Below are 17,786 nucleotides of genomic sequence, written 5' to 3' on the forward strand. Positions count from 1 at the left end.
GGTAGATGAGGTGTCTGTGCAGAAACAACAGGGAGAATGCCATTGGAGGGGAGGGGGTTTAGGGGTGAGGACAGGACCAGGGTTGCCCTGATAGTTTGAGCCCCTGTGGACAGTGAGAGAGATGGGCCCAGCCCTGAAGACCTACTCTGACTAGAAGATCTTAGGTCTGGGCTTCAGGGACCATAAACCCCTGAGATCAAGCACCATTGAGTGTGAGCTTCTGCCAGGAGGAGATTGTTATCCACTTCCTGGGGGCCAGGACACTTCAGGGCCAGTATCACAGGGGTGTAGTGGGACACTTTTGTGTTCTCTTTAACAGGGCAAGCATGAATGAATGCATGAGCAGATGAGTGGATGGCTAAATGGCTGGATGGATGAATGGATGAATGAATGAATAGATGTACGAATGGATGAACAGATGGATGAATGAATGAATGAATCGATGAATGACTGGATAGATGGATGGATGGTTGAATGGATTAACGAATGGATGAACAGATGAATGTATAGATGGCAACATGAATGAATTGATGGATGGGTAGATCGATGGATGAATAAATGAATGGATGGATGGGTGAATGGGTAGATGGATGGATGGATGGAAGAACAAATAAATGAATGGGTGGGTACATGAATGGATGATGAATGAATGGGTAGATGAACGAATGGATGAATGAATGGATGGATGGATGGATTAATGAAGGGATGGATGGATGAGTGGGTAGATGGATGAGTGCATAAGATGGATGGGTAGATGGGTAGATGAATGGATCCTTGGGTGGATAGATGAAAGAATAGACGGATGGTTGGGGGGGTGGGTGGATGGATGGGTTGATGAATAAATGGATGGATGGATGGATGAACAATAGATGGATGGAATGGATGGGTAGATGGATGGATGAATAAATAGATGGATAGACGAATGAAAAAATGGATGGATGGATAAATGAATGGATAGATGAATGGATGGAAAGGTGGATGAACAAACAAATAGATGGGTGGATAAATGAATGGATGGATGGGTGGATGATGAATGAATCAACAAATGGTGAGTGGATAAATGGATGGATGAACAAATGGGTGGGTGGATGAATAAATTGATGAATGGATGGATGGATGGATGGATAGATAGAGGAATGGATGGATGGATAGATGGATGGATGAATGAATGGGTGAGCAAATACATGTATGGATAGATGAACAAATGGATGGATGGATAGGTGGGTGAATGGACCGATGGATGGATAAATGAATGGATGGGTAGATGGATGAATGGGTGGATGATTGAGTAAGTGGATGGGTGGATGAATGAATGAATGAACAAATGGATGAATGGATGAGTAGATGGGTAGATGGATAAATAAATGGATGAGTGGATGGGTAGATGGATAAATAAATGTATGAGTGGATGGATGAATGGGTGGGTAGATGAATGGGATGAACGAATGGATAGATGGAGGGATGAATGAACAAATGCATGGTACATGGATGGATGAATGAATGAACGAATGGGTGAGTGGATGGATGGGTAGATGAATGGGATGAATGAATGGATGAATGGGTGGGCAGATGAATGAACAGATGGATGGAAGAGTAGCTGGATGAACAAATGCATGGTGGATGGGTGGGTGGATGAATGAATGAATGAATAAATGGATGGATGGATGGGTGGATGAATGGATGCATGGATGGGTAGATGGATGGAGACTTGAACTGCAAGCACATGGACCAGAGAGAGACAGGGAATCTGTGACTCAAGGGAGCCCCACCGACCCTCTGTGTCTGCCTCTGGGTCACAGCAGCCCTTTTTTCTAGGCCACAAAGAGTGTCCTGAGTGTGCCCAACAAAGACGTGGTTCACATGCAGAATGATGTGGAGAGGCTGGAAATTCGAGAGCAAACCAAGAGCAAGTCAGAGGCCAAGTGGAAATACAAGGTGAGACATGCACGTGTGCATGCGTGCGTGTGCGTGTGTCAGCTCGGTGAATGTGAGCAGAGATGAATCTGTGAGGCCCTGTATGTGTGAAGGAATGTGCAGACATGTGTCTGCTTGTCCTGAGTAGGTAGTACCATGGGGTGTGGTTATGTGGGTCTGAGGTACGTGTGACCACCCATGGACTGCCTTCCTCTGAGTTCGTTGGGATGCAATAGATTGAATGTGTCACCCTGTATGTTAACAGTGTTTCCCTTCACTGTCCACACTCTGGTTTTCATTCCCACTCCCTGGGGGCCAGGCAGCATCGAGGCACTGAGTCCATGGGGTGCAGGCCCCTGAGCACCCCACAGCGGCCTGGGTGGCCACCAGAGCTATGGGTGACTTTCCTTAGGCGTGTTCCCAGCAGCTGCCTCTTCCCACTGACACTAGTCGGGGTCCTGACCCCCCACTTCTGTGTGGGGCTCAGAGACGGCCCTGGTCTTGCTTTTCAGAACAGCAAACCCGACTCCTTACTGAAGATGGAAGAGGAGCAGAAGCTAGAGAAGTCACCTCTAGCTGGGAACAAAGACAACAAGTTCTCTTTTTCCTTCTCCAACAAGAAACTCCTCAGGTATGTGAGTGCCTGGATGGGAGAGGTGACCTCACACGTGCCCCACATCACACACACCATACATACTGCATCACACACACTGCTTTATACCACACACACACCATGCATGCAGTCTGCATCTCACACACACACACCACACACTGCATCACACACAACCACACACACTGCATATCACGTACCCCATACACACACAGCCTTTGCCTGACACACCTCCGGGGACCCCTCTCCCTCTGAGCTGCTGACCTCACTGACTGCAGCCCCTGTTCCTGGCACGTCTTCTTCAGACCTAGACACCAGCAGAGCCACGTCCCTGCCTCCCACCACACTCCACCTGCAGGGTGGGTGTGAGGAAGCAGACATGCCTGGGTGGGGCTGGGCTGGAGGATGCAGCCAGCCTGCAGTGAGGGATGGGCCCCCAAGTCAGGGAGGGAGGCTGTGGGACTCCATGAATGTTAGATGTGTGGCTCTCGTGAGCTGGTGCTGAGGACGTGCGTGGGGAACAGGGTCCTGGCTCTCAGAGCCAGTGGGGAGGGCCTGGTGTGAACCCAACGTGGGACCCTGGGTGCTGAGAGCGTGACCCATCTGGGAGTCAGGAGGGCCTCCTGGAGATGGCCCTGAGCAGAGATTAGGGGGTGTGTTTGGGTGGTGTGGTCATGCTGGATGAGCCTCGGGGTAAGGTGAGGGTGCTGAGGGCTGTGAGCGCAGTGGCAACCTCAAGAGCCTCACGGTTCCAGTGGCAACGCTTGGGCCTGTGTGTGTTCCCAGTGCGTGGGGCATGTCACCTGCTGAGGCCCCAGGCCTGGCTGGAGTCAGACAGGTTCCAGCAGGAGGGGCGGCCACTTTTCTGCAGCAGCCACAGATTGACTTGGCCGGGTTGTAGTTTCCTCATTGAAGAGATGGGAGGAGAACGCCTCTTTCTGGGTGGTGGAGAAAGGGAGCAGTGCCCAGGCAGAGTCTTGTGAGGGCCAGGGAGCTCAGGGCAACAGGTGAGGCCATTCAGCCAAGGGGCAGGTCTGCAGGGTCCTGTGGCTGCCCAGCTTCGTTGCCCTGGGCATGTCGCTTGCTTTATCTGAAGTTAAAGGTTCAGGGGAAGCTATTAGATGGCATTCACTCTGTGATGGTGCTAGGGAGTTGAGGGTGGAGATGAGAAAGAGCAGTGTGACTCTAGCCCGTGGACACTTGTGTGTTCTGTGGCCCAGCCCGTGAGGCAGCGGGCGCCACCCCTTCACTTAGGGCACTGGAAGCAGCCTCGCCCGGCGCTCTGTCCAGGTGTCTGCACTTCCACCTGCTCGGGATTGGCGCTGTGTCTGTTTGAAGTTCCGGACTTTTCTGCCTCAGCCTGTTGTCCCTGCTGCCATAGAGAGAGAAACCTGTCCTCAAACCCCTGGGAGGGCCAAGGCCGGAGCTGCTTGCAGGCCAAGCTCTGAAGTAGTCCTCCTTCGCCCCGGCAGGGAGACAAATTACACACTATTTCTTAGACCGTTACATCTATCCGGTATCCCTGGCCCGGAGTTTATTTTTCCAACATAGCTATGGAGGAAAAAACCAGGAAAGTTGGATCCTGTTCTGGTTAAAGACCGATTCAGCATGTGCCAGGATTCCCAGGCAGGCCGGAGGCAGGGCTTAAGCTTGTCCAGTGGCCCTGGGACAGTTGGGGGTCACTGTCTTGAGCATCTAAACTGCCTGGGGAAGGGCTCTCTCTGCCTGAATGTGGTGCGGGGGGAGGCACAGCACTGTGTAGGAGGCCATGGGGATGGGGGTGTCGTTTCCTGTGGGCAGGTAGCTTCCCATCGTGGGGACTGAGGGCCCAGCCTCGCGTCCTGTCTGCAGAGGCTTGGGCCCTCCGCCCTCCTCCCATCTCAACTCGCCTGAGCCTTCTTCGAATGGAAATTCAAATGGTGGCAACATCACTTGCCTCCTGGAGGCCATCCTGCCATGGCTCTGGCAGGGACCCCTTGGGAGGTCCCGCCGGTCCACTGGCCTTGGGGCTGTGTGGATGCTGCTGACCCGCTCGCTTCTGCCCTAGCTCCAAGGCTCTCAGGCCCCCGACGAGCCCTGGTGTGTTCGGGGCCTTGCAGAACTTCAAGGAGGACAAGCCCAAGCCCGTGCGGGATGAGTATGAGTACGTGTCGGACGACGGCGAGCTCAAGATCGACGAGTTTCCCATCAGGAGGAAGAAAAACACCCCAAAAAGGGACTTGTCCTGTGAGTTGGGAGGGGGTGTTGGGGGAGGGGTGTGGGAGAGGCCCGTCCCTCCTCTGAGAGGTCTTCCCGGGGTGGCTGGCTCCCTGCAAGGCTGCCTGCTGGACTCCCATCTGCTGTGCTTTCAGTCCTGTTGGATAAGAAGGCTGTGCTGCCCACGCCTGTCACGAAGCCAAAGCTGGACTCAGCAGCGTACAAGGTGAGCTGCCTTCCGGGCCCGCCTTGGTCTCGGGGGCCATCTCTGGGCAGTCCCCAAGGCCATAGTTTGAGTAACTCCAGGGTGGTCTCTGAGGGTGTTTCTGCATGAGATGGTGAACGGGCCCCTTACCCTCACCCCACCCTTTCATGAGTGTTCTAAGGTCACGTCCAACTCTAAGACACAGTGGTCATCTCTGCCTGGGCTTGCGAGGGGTGTGTCCCCACTGGGCCCCCTGCCGGGGGAGGTTATCAGGATCTAGTGGATTAACTGCTTTCCTCCAGCCTGAGGTCCCTCTGGGGCTGCAGGCCCTGCCCCCGCCTCTTCCAGCCACGGCGGCATCTCTTTACATGTGTCACACACTGGGGCTCTCTCGTGTAAGGGTTCCTTTGAACCAGAGTTCCTCTGTGAATACAGTGCACAGTGTGAAGACAGTCTGGTCCTTTGTGGTTCTGAGAGAGCTCTGGCACCCGCGTCTGACCTGTGTGTCTGTGTGTCAGCCATCCAGCCCTGTCAGCTCCAGGGGCCTCTGTCTGACCCCAGCAGTGTTCATTAGAAGAGCAGTGGCTCTTTAAAAACGTTAAAAAACTGGCCAGGTGCGGTGTCTCACACCTGTAATCCCAGCACTTTGGGAGGCCGAGGCAGGCAGATCATGAGGTCAGGAGATCGAGACCATCCTGGCTAACACAGTGAAACCCCGTCTCTACTAAAAATACAAAAAATTAGCCGGGCGTGGTGGCGGGCACCTGTAGTCCCAGCTACTTGGGAGGCTGAGGCAGGAAAAGGGCGTGAACCTGGGAGGCAGAGCTTGCAGTGAGCCGAGATTGCGCCACTGCACTCCAGCCTGGGCGACAGAGCGAGACTCCGTCTCAAAATAAATAATAAATAAATAAATAAATAAAATGAAAACGTTAAAAAACCTAGTTTAGTCCCTGAAGGGAAAAAGTATCCCCCTCCCAACTCCCAGGCCGCTTCGGTGGCCAGACCCTCCCCTGACCGAAGCCCTGTCCCTCACACAGCAGAGTGACGACTCCTCGGACGAGGGTTCGCTGCACATCGATACAGACACCAAGCCCGGCCGCAATGCCAGAGTCAAGAAGGAGAGCGGGAGCTCGGCGGCCGGCATCTTGGACCTGCTGCAGGCCAGTGAGGAGGTCGGCGCCCTGGAGTACAACCCCAGCAGGTGGGCCCCACCACCCAGCAGCACCCAAGAGCGGGGACCAGGCAGGCCCAGGGCTGGCCCTCAGCCACGGTGGTGGGAGCCTGTGAGTTAGACGCACAGCTGGAGCCAGTGCTGAGCTGCCCCTGTGCCTGGGCAGAAGGGCAGACCTCAGGGTACAGATGCTGGACTGGTTGGTCCCACTAGGGCTTTGCTTTCAATCAAGGGCTTCTTTTTCTTTTTATTTTTTGGGTAAATTCTCTCAGAGCCACAGGTTTTCAATTTTATGTGCCGAGACTGTTGTATTTTTCACGTGGAAATCTTACGGGAATTTCCACATGTACTACAGACAGGTAACCCAGGGGGCAGAGCTGTAACCCCTCCATGGTGCCCCTGAGCCCATGCAGAGGGCTGCAGCTGCCACAGGGGAGCACAGCCCTCCCGGTCCTCATGACAGCTGCAGATTCCCATTGCACAGATGGGGAAACCGAGGCTCTGAGGGCTTATACTTGGACATGGCCACACTGCTAGGAAGCCGCAGAGGCAGACCCAGAATGTCCATCTGCCTGATTGCAGAACCTGAACTTGGGGGTCCTGGGGGGTTGACTAGTGCTGGGCAGTGATATCTGGGTGTGTGCGGCTGGTCCCTTGTCCAGCAATGACTTGGACTGAGGAAGATGGACCCCGTGCTTGGGTCCCGCTTGGTTCCCAAGATCTGCCTGAGACTCTGGTTTCCAGAATCGATGGGCAACCCAGGGCCGTCCTGCTAACTGCTCGACACAACCTCAGGCTTGTTCAGTGGCAGGTGGAGGCCGCAGGGCAGGTCTGCTTTTAGACAGATGGTGGGGCTTGGTCAAGGTGGATTAAGGGCTTGATTGAAAAGAGCTTTTGCTAAATCAGTTGGCCGTATTTTATTTCATATATTACTGTTTTACATGCAATATTATGTTCATGTAATATTGATCAGAAAGCCAGCTGTAAGATGCTTTTTTTAATGGGAGTGAAGCATGACGGGAGGCTTCCATAGCGCCTTAGGGGACAGATTTCCTGCTTGGCACTAGGTGGTTCCTGTCCATGTTAAGCCTCTTGCTGCAGAGATGTGCTTGTGGCTGGGGGTGAAGCTTGGCTGTGAGCTCCTTCTCCCTATTGGAGGCTGTGGTGCTCCACACAGCTTGTTGGGGAATGCCTGTCTTCTGGGAAGAAGTATGCACTAGCCGACACCTCAGTGACTGGCCTTAGGGGTGGGAGAGGCCCCTAAACACTCTAGGCCCCTCCCAAGGTCCATGGAGAGGCCGGGGGGCCCTGAGGGTGGGGGGTGTCTGATGCCACCCAAGATGAGGGCAGACAGGGCCAAGAGCCCGTGGGTCACCAGGTGCTTTTTCATGGGCACCTGGGGCTTGCAGGGGGCATGGAGATGGGGACAGAGGTGGGGAGGGGTTTGTGCTTGAGTCTGTGAGGAGGCGCTGTGTCCCGGGCTCCCGGCTGTGAATCTGAGCCCGGGAGGGAGTGGGGCAACCCATCCGTGGACACACTGATCACAAAAGACCCAGAGCTTCCCCGCCCCGCACGACTAGCCCGCGCCTAGGGGTGGTGTGCACGTGCACATGTGCCTGCCAGGGGCCACTGAGGCCACCAGCCCCCCTCAGCCCGCTGCAGGCAGTTCCTCTCCCAAAGTCTCCCATTTGGAGCGTAGGTCAGTTTTTGATGGTCCATTTGCTCTGTTTTAAGTATCGGCTGCTTGGAAAAAACTGCTGAAGAAAATGGAGGAAAATATGTTAATTTATCGTGGATAGTTTGCTCAGTGTTTACTGCTGAGGGAAAAGGAGAGGATTTGAGTATGATAATTGGTGGATTAAAAGTATTATTTTCCATACTGACTAGTTAGACGTTACTCATTGATTCACCAGCAACCCTGCGGGCCCCGGGCATGCAGCCCTCACCCTCTTGGGTTGCCCAGATGGCATGGCATGCACCCTCATAGTGGGTGTCCCTGGCCACCCCCCGTTCCCCTGTGGCTGGGTGCAGACCGCCACCCTCCAGTCTGTCTTGGCCTTGCAGGCCAGTTGAGGTGTCGGGGCAGGGCCTGCCAGAGGCTACAGGGCAAGCTGCGTGCTCTGGCTGGCTCCTGAGCTGGGGCTGGGAGAACCTGTTCCTGTGGAGATGTCAGTGAGGGCGGAAGTGACCGCGCTGTCTTAGGCAGGCCTTCAGCGCTGCAGCTTGTGTGGCAGGGGCAGTGTGGTCCTGGCCCTGTGGGGGCAGCTCCCGGCAGTGCCTTCTGAGGAGCGCTCGAGGCTGACCATACTTGATTTCCGCATTGTTGTGCCTTTCAAACCTCAGTCCTGTTCAGTTCCTGTGAAACCCGAAATGCAGCACAGCCTAGTGTGTCTCAGACAGGGCCTGGGAGGTGGCATTGGTGAAGGCTGCAGCGAGGGTGCCTCCCCCGGCACTGGGCATCCCCCCGAGTCTGCTGGACCCTCAGAGAGCAGTGAGTTCGGGCCTCAGCGCTGTCCAGCATGGGCAGCTTTTGTCCACGTTGCCTCACCAGCCCTAGGACTCCCTCTGTGCCTGGGCTCCCAGGGGCAGCTTCCTCTCCCTGTCCCGCTGCAGCAGAGCCTCAGTCTCGGGAGCCCTCTTGCTTCTGAACTGGGACTTGTCCTGTGGGGGCCACTGCCCCTGGTGCCTCAGTCTCCGTGTCTGGTAACAGAGGTGGGCACAGGCATGCAGAGCTGTGTGGCCCGCCTGCCACTGCGTTGGCTTCTTCTTTCCTGTCTCACATGTGGGCTATCTCTGGCAAGGGGTTCCGGGTATACAGGCCCCCATACAGTCCCTGGGTGTGCTCACAGCCACAGGCTTGCCAGCCCCTCTCATTTGAATGGCTTTACTGAAAGTGCCTCCAGTACTTCTGGGAGGTGGTGGAGAGGGCATGGGCAGCGCAAGAGACAGTGATGCTGATGCAGGAGTCCTGGAGGGGCAGGTCCAGGGAGCAGAGGGAGAGGATGGTAGGCACCCCGTGTGCCTCAAGTATGGGCCCAGGAGTGGCTAGATGCGGTGACAGGTGTGGCTGGGCCTCCCCTGTAAGGTGGGGTGGGCTGGGTGCCGGGTTTGGGCCACAGGGAAGTGGGCAGGGGTGAGGACTAGAAAGGGATGTTGCAGGGTGTACCTGCTGGGCTGGACCACGTGAGTGGTGGGGAAGTCTGGGGCACCTGTCCTGGCTACACACAGCATCTGGAGCCCAGGGCGGGCCCCTGTCTCAGAGTTTCTGGGTGGGGCCTGGGCCTGGACATGTGAGAGCTGCCCAGGTGGTTCTGGCGCACAGACAGGCGAGAGTCCTGGCTGCGGGGAGTTGTGGGCTGGGGTGGGGCAAGGCCCCATGAAGAGGCCAGGGCTGGATCCCATGAGAGGGCCTGGCAGGGAGGTCCCCAAGGAGCCCAGGACTTGGCCTTGGGGATCTTTGCTGTCCAGCAGCACCAAGAGCCTGGTTCTGTGGGATGACAGTGGCCACCCCATCTCTGGTGGAACCCCATAGATTCACCACTCTATGAATCTAGACAGACTGATCACAGACCGGGTGTCTCAGAAGCTTCGGGAAGGAGGGGAGCCAGTGTAGACAGAAGAAGGTGTGTGCACAGGCATGGGGCAGAGGATGAGGATGCGAATGAGAGACAGGCGGGGCATTATGGGAGGGGCCACCTGAAGCTGAGGGCTGTGGGGTGTGGGGGCAGGGCAAAGGGAAAGTCTGGGAGTCTGGAGCCTGCCACAGTCTGGTGAACTTGGGCTGAACTGAGGTGCAGCTATGCCTGTTCAGGTGCAGATGCAGCTGCAGGTCTGTGTGCAGGTGGGGGTGCAGGGTGGGGGTAGGTGCAGGTGGGGGTGCAGGGTAGGGGTAGGTACAGGTGTAGATGCAGGTGTGGGTGTGGGGGGTAGGTGCAGGTGTAGATGCAGATGGGGGTGCAGGGTGGGGGTAGGTGCAGGTGTAGATGCAGGTGGGGGTGCAGGCTGGGGGTAGGTGCAGGTGGGGGTGCAGGGTAGGGGTAGGTACAGGTGTAGTGCAGGTGTGGGTGTGGGGGGTAGGCGCAGGTGTAGATGCAGGTGGGGGAGCGGGTGTGGGGGTAGGTACAGGTGTAGATGCGGGTGTGGGTATGGGGGTAGGTACAGGTGTAGATGCAGGTGGGGGTGCAGGTGTAGATGGGGGTGCAGGTGTGGGGGTAGGTGCAGGTGTAGATGCAGGTGTGGGTGCAGGTGTAGATGGGGGTGCAGGTGTGGGGGTAGGTACAGGTGTAGATGCAGGTAGGGCTGCAGGTGTGGGGGTTGGTACAGGTGTAGATGGGGCTACAGGTGTGGGGGTTGGTACAGGTGTAGATGGGGTGCAGGTGTGGGGGTAGGTACAGGTGTAGATGCAGGTGCGGGAGTGGAGATAGGCACAGGTGTGGATGTAGGTGTAGTGGGGGTAGGTACAGGTGTAGATGCAGGTGCGGGGGTGGGGGTAGGTGCAGGTGTAGATACAGTTGCAGGGGTGGAGGTAGGCACAGGTGTAGATGCAAGTGCAGGGGTGAAGGTAGGTACAGGTGTAGATGCAGGTATGGGTATAGGTGTAGGTACAGGTGTGGATGCATGTACGGGTGTAGGTGTAGGCACAGGTGTAGATGCAGGTGCAGGTGTGAGGGTAGGTAGAGGTGTAGATGCAGGTGCGGGTGCAGGTGTGGGTGTGGAGAGGAGTGTGGGTCACTGGGGAGAGCGTGTGCCATGGGAGGCAGTGGGCTGCACTGCCCCATCTCAGGGTGACATCTGGGAGGATTCCCTACAGAATGGGGTAAGGAATCCTCAGGGCTAGTTCTGCAGTTGGGAGAGAGGCATAGCGTGGACCGAGGGGGTACACAGAGTGGCTGGGGTGCAGGAGGGAGGTCACTGGGTCGGCTGGCTTTAAGGTGGGAGAGACCAGTGTGTGATCATGTGAGGGTCTGGACCCTCCTTCCCATCTGCCGTCTTCCCAAGTCTCCTCTCCATGCCCATCTCTCTCCCCAGGCCTCCAGCCTTCTCTGTGGTATATGGGTGGATGAACAGAGCTGGATGGGGGCAGTGGCTGGCCTCTTCCAAGGGAGAAGTCATCAGCTCACTGCCACCCTCTACTCCACGCCCTCTGCCTGCCACCTGGGCCAGGAGTTTGTGCAGGCTATAGACTGTTGTCTAAGTACCTGGGCTGCAGGCCAAGAGCGCTGGGCTGAGTGCCTGTCTCTCTGTGCCCGTAGCCAGCCCCCGGCCTCCCCTAGCACGCAGGAAGCCATTCAGGGAATGCTGTCCATGGCCAACCTGCAGGCCTCCGACTCCTGCCTGCAGACCACGTGGGGCGCCGGCCAGGCCAAGGGGAGCTCGCTGGCTGCCCATGGTGCCCGGAAGAATGGGGGTGGCAGTGGCAAGAGTGCAGGCAAACGACTGCTGAAGAGGGCTGCCAAGAACAGCGTGGACCTGGATGACTACGAGGAAGAGCAGGACCACCTGGATGCCTGCTTCAAGGACTCAGACTACGGTGAGTGTCACTCCTGCATGGGGCAGGGCCCACGCTCAGCCCTAGAAGGCCTGGCTGAGAATGGAGACAGTAGCATAAACATGCAGCTCTCCAAGTTACAGCCGGCCTCAGCTCAGCAAAACCCTCGGCCTCTGACTGCTGTCCTGGGAGACCCTCCTGTGAGCGAGACTGGCCCTGGCCCACATCTGGTGGACAGACGTGGGCTTCGTGGTGGGGCCTACTCTCCTCTGACAAACAGAATGACAGCACAGTGAACTCCTGTTTTCTGGGCTCTGTGGGGGGGTGTGGTGCCGGGCGCCATCTTGCCTCCTCCTGAGCCTTGGTTCCTGGGCGTTCCTCAACAGGCCTCGCAAGTTGAAGGACCACAACCTGCAGTGAGTGCAGGGTGGCACTTGGCTTGTGAGGGTCACAGGGTCACTGCGTCACCGTGTTGGGGCAGCTCCCCAGCAGCCACAGGTCGTGCCCTACAGGGTCCCCTCCACCAAGACCTGTCGGGCAGGGCGGGGCTGTCAGAGCCCACCCTCCATGGACGTTAGACGTTTTCCCTTTTCATAGCATCAGAGACTTTTCACCAAACAGAACGTTTCCTGGAGCCTCAAAGTGTTCCTCTTGCAGGAGCGGAGATGCCCTAGTCTGATTGTGGGGTCCCATCCTTCCCTGGTCCCCCAGTCTCTGCTGCAGCTTCCTCCAGGTGGGGCCTCTGGGGATCTCAAGCTCCGTGAACAGATGTACGGAGGGCAGCCCTTAGAGGCCAGGAGCTTGCAGGCACCGGGGCTAGGCTGGGCAGATGAGGCTGGTCAGGTAAATGCAGATGCCCTCTTGTCTGGGCGAGTCCCTGCCCCTCTGGATAATCTCTGGGGCACCTATGCCCATGCCTGGGGTGTCCTCACCATGGGCAGTTTCCATCACAGCCAACAGTGACAGTGTGGCAGGCCTTAGCATAGGCCCTGGGGTCGCTGGTGAGGAAGGTCTACAGCCACCTGTACTCCCCCGCCCCTCTGTGGCCCCACCCTGCACTCAGCGGGCCCCGCCTTCCCTCTGCCTCCCTCTAGTTTACCCCTCACTGGAGTCAGACGAAGACAACCCCATCTTCAAGTCCCGGTCAAAGAAAAGGAAAGGCTCAGATGATGCTCCCTACAGCCCAACAGGTAGTGCTGGGACAGGGGTGGGGGGTCCACCCGACATCCAGTGTGGAAGCTGTGACTTTGTCTGTGGTCCCTCCAGCCCCTGAGAATGTGGGCTCAGCTCTGCACCTGTCCTGTCCCAACAGCTGGGCGGCCCGTCCCGCTGGGGATGGTCGGCCACTTGCAGGAGTGCTGTGGGCTTCCCTTCTGCTTTGCTTCTGGGGACCTTCTGGGGACCTGGGAGCCCAGATGTGCTCTACACAGTCCCCACTCAAAAGCCCTCACTCCTCTGGCCGGCTTCTCTCTGGTTTCTTCCTCAATGGGAAGCTCTGTGAGGGTCACCTTTGTACCGGGGGCACCCCCTTGATGGTGGCTGAGGGACACCTGCTGGGGCACCAGTGGGGTGAGGCCTTGTCCTCCTTCCACGTTACCCTCACCCGCCTGCCCAGCCTCTCTGATGTTGCTGGGCCTCCTGGGCTCTGCGCCGTGCAGACCCCACTGTGGTATCCTCCTCCTGGGGTGGAGCAGCTGGCCCTGCCCTATTGTGAGGCGGCCTCACAGCCAGGAAGCCCGGTGCTCAGGCCTGCCTGGCCAGGGGAAAGGCTGTGGTGGGGGCAGGGTAGCCCCCCACCAGGAGGGGTGGACAGGCCGCGGCCTACCGCTTGAGGGGGCTGGCCCTTTTCTTCCACAGCAAGGGTCGGCCCATCAGTACCAAGACAGGACAGGCCTGTGCGTGAGGGTACACGGGTGGCTTCCATCGAGACCGGGCTGGCGGCCGCTGCAGCTAAGCTGTCCCAGCAGGTGAGGAGGGGCGAGGGAGAGGGACACAGGGCAGCCAGGTGCCTGCTACGCCCACCTGGGCTCAGGTTCCCCAAGGCACCTATTTCTCCACCCCATGCACAGACCCCCTGAGCCAGGGGCAGTCACAGGCTTGACAACATTTGATTAGAGAGTGCCCTGTTCCTCCAGGCCCTAAATTCCCCGCGTGGGGTCCGGGGAGCTAGGAATTGACGGCTGGGGCCCTGACGCTGGACAGCCCCATCCATGCCGAGGCTGGGCTGCTCTCTGGTGCGACAGCGGCATGGAGGGAGTGCCCCTTTCCCTCCCCCCATCACACGGGTAGTTTTGAATTGTCCTCAGGTGGGAAATGAGGTGTTCTGTCTCTACATGCTCCTAAAAGTTCATCGCCCACCTTCAGCTCATCCCAGCTCAGAAATGGAGGCTCCTGGAGCCTCACGTACCCTCCAGACCAGGCCCGACCTCATCTGGGTGCCCAAGGAATTTATTACGATCAAAGTAATATTCCTCCAAAACTGGGAGATGTATATGGCCGCTGCGTGGGGTGATGGGGTAGGAGTGCCATCCTATAGGCTCAACTGCTAGGTTAACTCACACTGACGGGGAGGCCAGGCAACTGCTGTGGGTGCTGGCACCCTGTCCCCTTGCGTCCTGTGCCCCCGGTGGCCCAGAGTCAGGCCTCAGGCTCCTACTGCCCAGCCCTGCTATGCTTAAGGGCCCCTGGCAAGGCCATGCTGGGAGCTCCCTGCTCTGTTGGCCCAAGTGGGCCGTGCGTCTGAGTCTGCCCTGCATGTTTTGTTCAAAGGAGGAGCAGAAAAGCAGAAAAAAAAAGAGTGCCAAGAGGAAGCTGACTCCTAACACCACCTCCCCTTCCACCTCCACCTCCATCTCTGCTGGCACCACCTCCACTTCCACCACGCCGGCCTCTACCACCCCTGCCTCCACCACCCCGGCCTCCACCACCCCGGCCTCCACCAGCACAGCCAGCAGCCAGGCCTCGCAGGAGGGCAGCTCGCCAGAGCCCCCGCCTGAGTCTCATAGCAGCAGCCTGGCTGACCATGAGTACACAGCCGCTGGCGCCTTCACTGGGGCCCAGGCGGGCCGCGCCTCCCAGCCCATGGCCCCTGGGGTCTTTCTCACACAGAGGCGGCCCTCCGCGTCGTCTCCAAACAACAACACCGCTGCCAAAGGTACCGTGCCTGCTGGAGAGAGCCTGCAGCCCCGCTGCCCTGCCTGCCCCCTTGTGCAGTCCCAGACGTGCAGACTCAGCCTGTGGTAGAGGGCAGCACATCGGGAGGGGCTCCTGTGCCTCAGGTGGCAGGGTGCTGTGGTCCAAGTTAGTTGCGTCTTCGTGTGAGCGTGTCCTACGGCACAGGACATGTGTGCTTTCATCCTTCTCCTCAGTGGGCGTGCTCAGCCCCTGATCTGCCTGCACCCCTGCACCCCAGCCGTGGGGCTGGCCAGCTGTGGAGACTGAGTGACGCAGCACGGGGTGCTGGCAGTGGCTCCTGGCCTTGTTACTGGGGGTGGGGCCCAGACATCCTCGCATCCTTCTCGTAATGCCATCCCCAAGTCCATGCCCATCCTACCTGCCAGGGCCCCTTGAGGACATGGCCTCTGAGGTGGAGGCTTTGCCGGTGATCCCGGACTCCTGAGGGGTGCTGAGCTCGGAGCTGGGGCCTCATAGGCCCATTTTACAGATGCGGGACTGCAGGCTGCCCCTTGGTGTTAGCGGGACCCTCCCCCGCACTGGCATGCCGCGCTCCTTGCCATCTAGCTCACCTTCCTTTTTTGTGTCCCCTCCCCGACTCCCCTAGGAAAACGTACAAAAAAGGGCATGGCGACCGCCAAGCAGAGGCTTGGGAAAATTTTGAAAATTCATCGGAACGGGAAACTGCTCCTTTAAGGTTTGGAAAGCCAGGATCCTTCTGCTCCGCTCAGGACCCCCGGAGCCCCGCGAAAAAAACACCTGCCTCCCAGGAGGGTGCTGAGCTGCCCCACCAGGGAGGGCCTTGCCTCTTCCCGGCTGCCATCACCCCAGTGAGCGTCTGTCCCTTCAGCCGGCAGAGCAAGCCCAGTGCGGCCCCTCGATTTGAAAATGGACGTCTTTTCTCAAGTTGCTAAGAGTGACCTGTCCCAGAAAAGCGGCCCTGCAAGTTTGAGGACCGTTCATTCCACTTTAAGGACAGCCTCCAGGCTCCCCTGAGCGTGGGTGTGATTGCAGGGCCTCTGCAGCTCTGCTGAGAGCATGAGTCCTTCAAGGAAGGCAGAGTGAGCCAGTGCTCACCAGCCCCAGATTCGGAGCTGGCCACAGGCTGGCAGCCTCCTGGGGCTTAAAAAAAAGGCAAAGAACACAGAAAGAGGAGGCGCAAGTGGGATGTTTATGTCCCCCCTTCTCTTCCTGAGTGATTCTCAGCCAAGTCCAGACCGTGCTCGGTGGGCGAGGAAGGGTCTGCCCCGAGCTCCCTGGTTGGCAGGTGGCAGCAGGATGGTGTGTGTCCAGCCTGAATGCCCAGGAGCATTTCTCGGGGGCAGCTAAGACTGGCAGCTGGGTTGGTGTGTTAGCAGGCAGGGGAGCCATTGTGGGGTCCCCAGGAAAGGGCAAGGGCTCAGCCATATCTTGGGGTCTGGGAGACCCAGGCTAAGCCATGTGGCAGGGACCATCTTGCCCTGCTGGCCACACTCTGGAGAAGCACTTCTCAGCCAAGGCGCCCCTGCCCTGGGACTGGCGGGGCAGGGGCAGTGGCCAGGCGGCCCGAGGACTTACGGTCGGCACTTCTCTGTTCTCCCGTGTCAGCGTGTGGTGTCGCCTGCATGGGTCGTACCTGGATGGTGTGTCCACCATCGACACGGAGGGGCTGGATTTGTTTCTCAGGCAATCCTGTATTTTAATTTTAGATGTATTTCCTGAAGCATATTTTTCATAGAATGTAGCGTGTAAATAGCTTTTTAAATAACTTCTTTTTTATAAGAGTAAAAGTATCTTTAGGAATTTCTTTCTATAGAGTTCTTCATTAACATTTATACGAGTTTTTTGCTGAGTCAGATGGACAGTTGGGTTCTGATGCTTTTTCCTTCTCCTTTCCTTTTATTATTATTATTTTTTTTTTCTTTTAAGAACTAAGGTATTGCCTGAAAAACAAGTGATGTCTGTGCAGCCTTACACTCTCTTTACAGAAGCGAATAGTACACAAAAGATCTATTCCAGACACATTTTGAAGATGAATCTTCAACTTTAATACCAGCTCTTTGTTTTCCTTCTTGTATGATGAGGGGATTGGGGGATACAGTTATTTTACTAGCACCTTGTGAAGTGTTTCCGTGTTTTGTGATGCTGTAATTTATTAATGTTTGTAGCTTTTTATATTTGTACATTTCTTATGAGCTTTGTTTATATACCCATTACCTGGATGTTTTGTCCACGGGGAGAGGCAGCTTGGTGGAGGCCTTATCCACTCCCACTTGTCCTGTTTGGAGGGACGCAGTCCCCAGGGCCCGAGGCTGGGAGAGGGGGAGTCTCGTGGGGCCCCAGGCTTATTCAGAACCGGTGTTTTTAAAGTTTCCTTTACCCTGCCCTTGTTGAACATTTATATAATCTAACCTGGACATCAAGCTGTTCTCTCTCTCTCTCTTTTATTTTTAATTTTATTATTATTATTTTGGCAACATGTACATTTCTAACAAAGTTTATCGTGGCTATTAAAGTGTTTTATTTCCCAATTCATATTACTCTTGTATCGAGTCCATGAGGTCTAAGGCAACTTAGATCAAAGTTTTAAAAAAGTAAAAATATTTCAGGTTTTGTACAGAACCATGTCTGTGTCATTTCTGCCTTGACTGTAGTTGTTCACCCTGGCAGCGAGGGCAGTGGGGAGACGCCGGCCACCTGTGTTGCTCATGGAAAGCCTCAGGTTGCCCCGCCTGAGGGGCACACACAGCACCCCAAGCTGGCTGGCAGGAATGGGCAGAAGAGACCCTTGGTGGCTGCAGGGGTGGCAGCAGCCTTTGAGACTCTGGCTTTGCCAGTCCCAGCCCTGAGGATGTCCTCGAGAAGCCTCTGGAACCTTCTTTTGGACTCATGGATATGGGGTTTGGCTGGGTCCAGCAGGCACACACATGTGCACCCCAGCACGGATGCACACCCAGAAGCATTCAGTGCCTTGCCGAGCTCCAGCCTAAGTCTGATGTGATTACAGAGAACTACCAGGAGCAGCCCTTGCCTGACAGAGGAACTGAAA

At 56.8% G+C, this 17,786-nt stretch overlaps 1 protein-coding gene across 1 annotated transcript in view; it reads left to right on the top strand.

The window, feature by feature from the left end:
- The window catches only part of PHF2 (PHD finger protein 2), a 104,906-nt gene extending 87,547 nt beyond the window's left edge, over nt 1–17,359 (top strand). Inside the window, exons 13-22 of the mRNA XM_028835353.2 lie at nt 1,816–1,935; nt 2,427–2,545; nt 4,572–4,750; nt 4,876–4,946; nt 5,963–6,126; nt 11,349–11,626; nt 12,679–12,774; nt 13,442–13,551; nt 14,354–14,738; nt 15,366–17,359. Of these exons, the coding sequence (XP_028691186.2) occupies nt 1,816–1,935; nt 2,427–2,545; nt 4,572–4,750; nt 4,876–4,946; nt 5,963–6,126; nt 11,349–11,626; nt 12,679–12,774; nt 13,442–13,551; nt 14,354–14,738; nt 15,366–15,454 (1,611 nt within the window). The 3' untranslated portion in view covers nt 15,455–17,359. The remainder of the gene's footprint in view (nt 1–1,815; nt 1,936–2,426; nt 2,546–4,571; nt 4,751–4,875; nt 4,947–5,962; nt 6,127–11,348; nt 11,627–12,678; nt 12,775–13,441; nt 13,552–14,353; nt 14,739–15,365) is intronic.
- The last annotated feature ends 427 nt before the right edge of the window (nt 17,360–17,786 follow it).

The sequence above is a fragment of the Macaca mulatta genome, chromosome 15 (genome assembly GCF_049350105.2).
Source record: "Macaca mulatta isolate MMU2019108-1 chromosome 15, T2T-MMU8v2.0, whole genome shotgun sequence".
NCBI classification, from domain to species: domain Eukaryota; kingdom Metazoa; phylum Chordata; class Mammalia; order Primates; family Cercopithecidae; genus Macaca; species Macaca mulatta.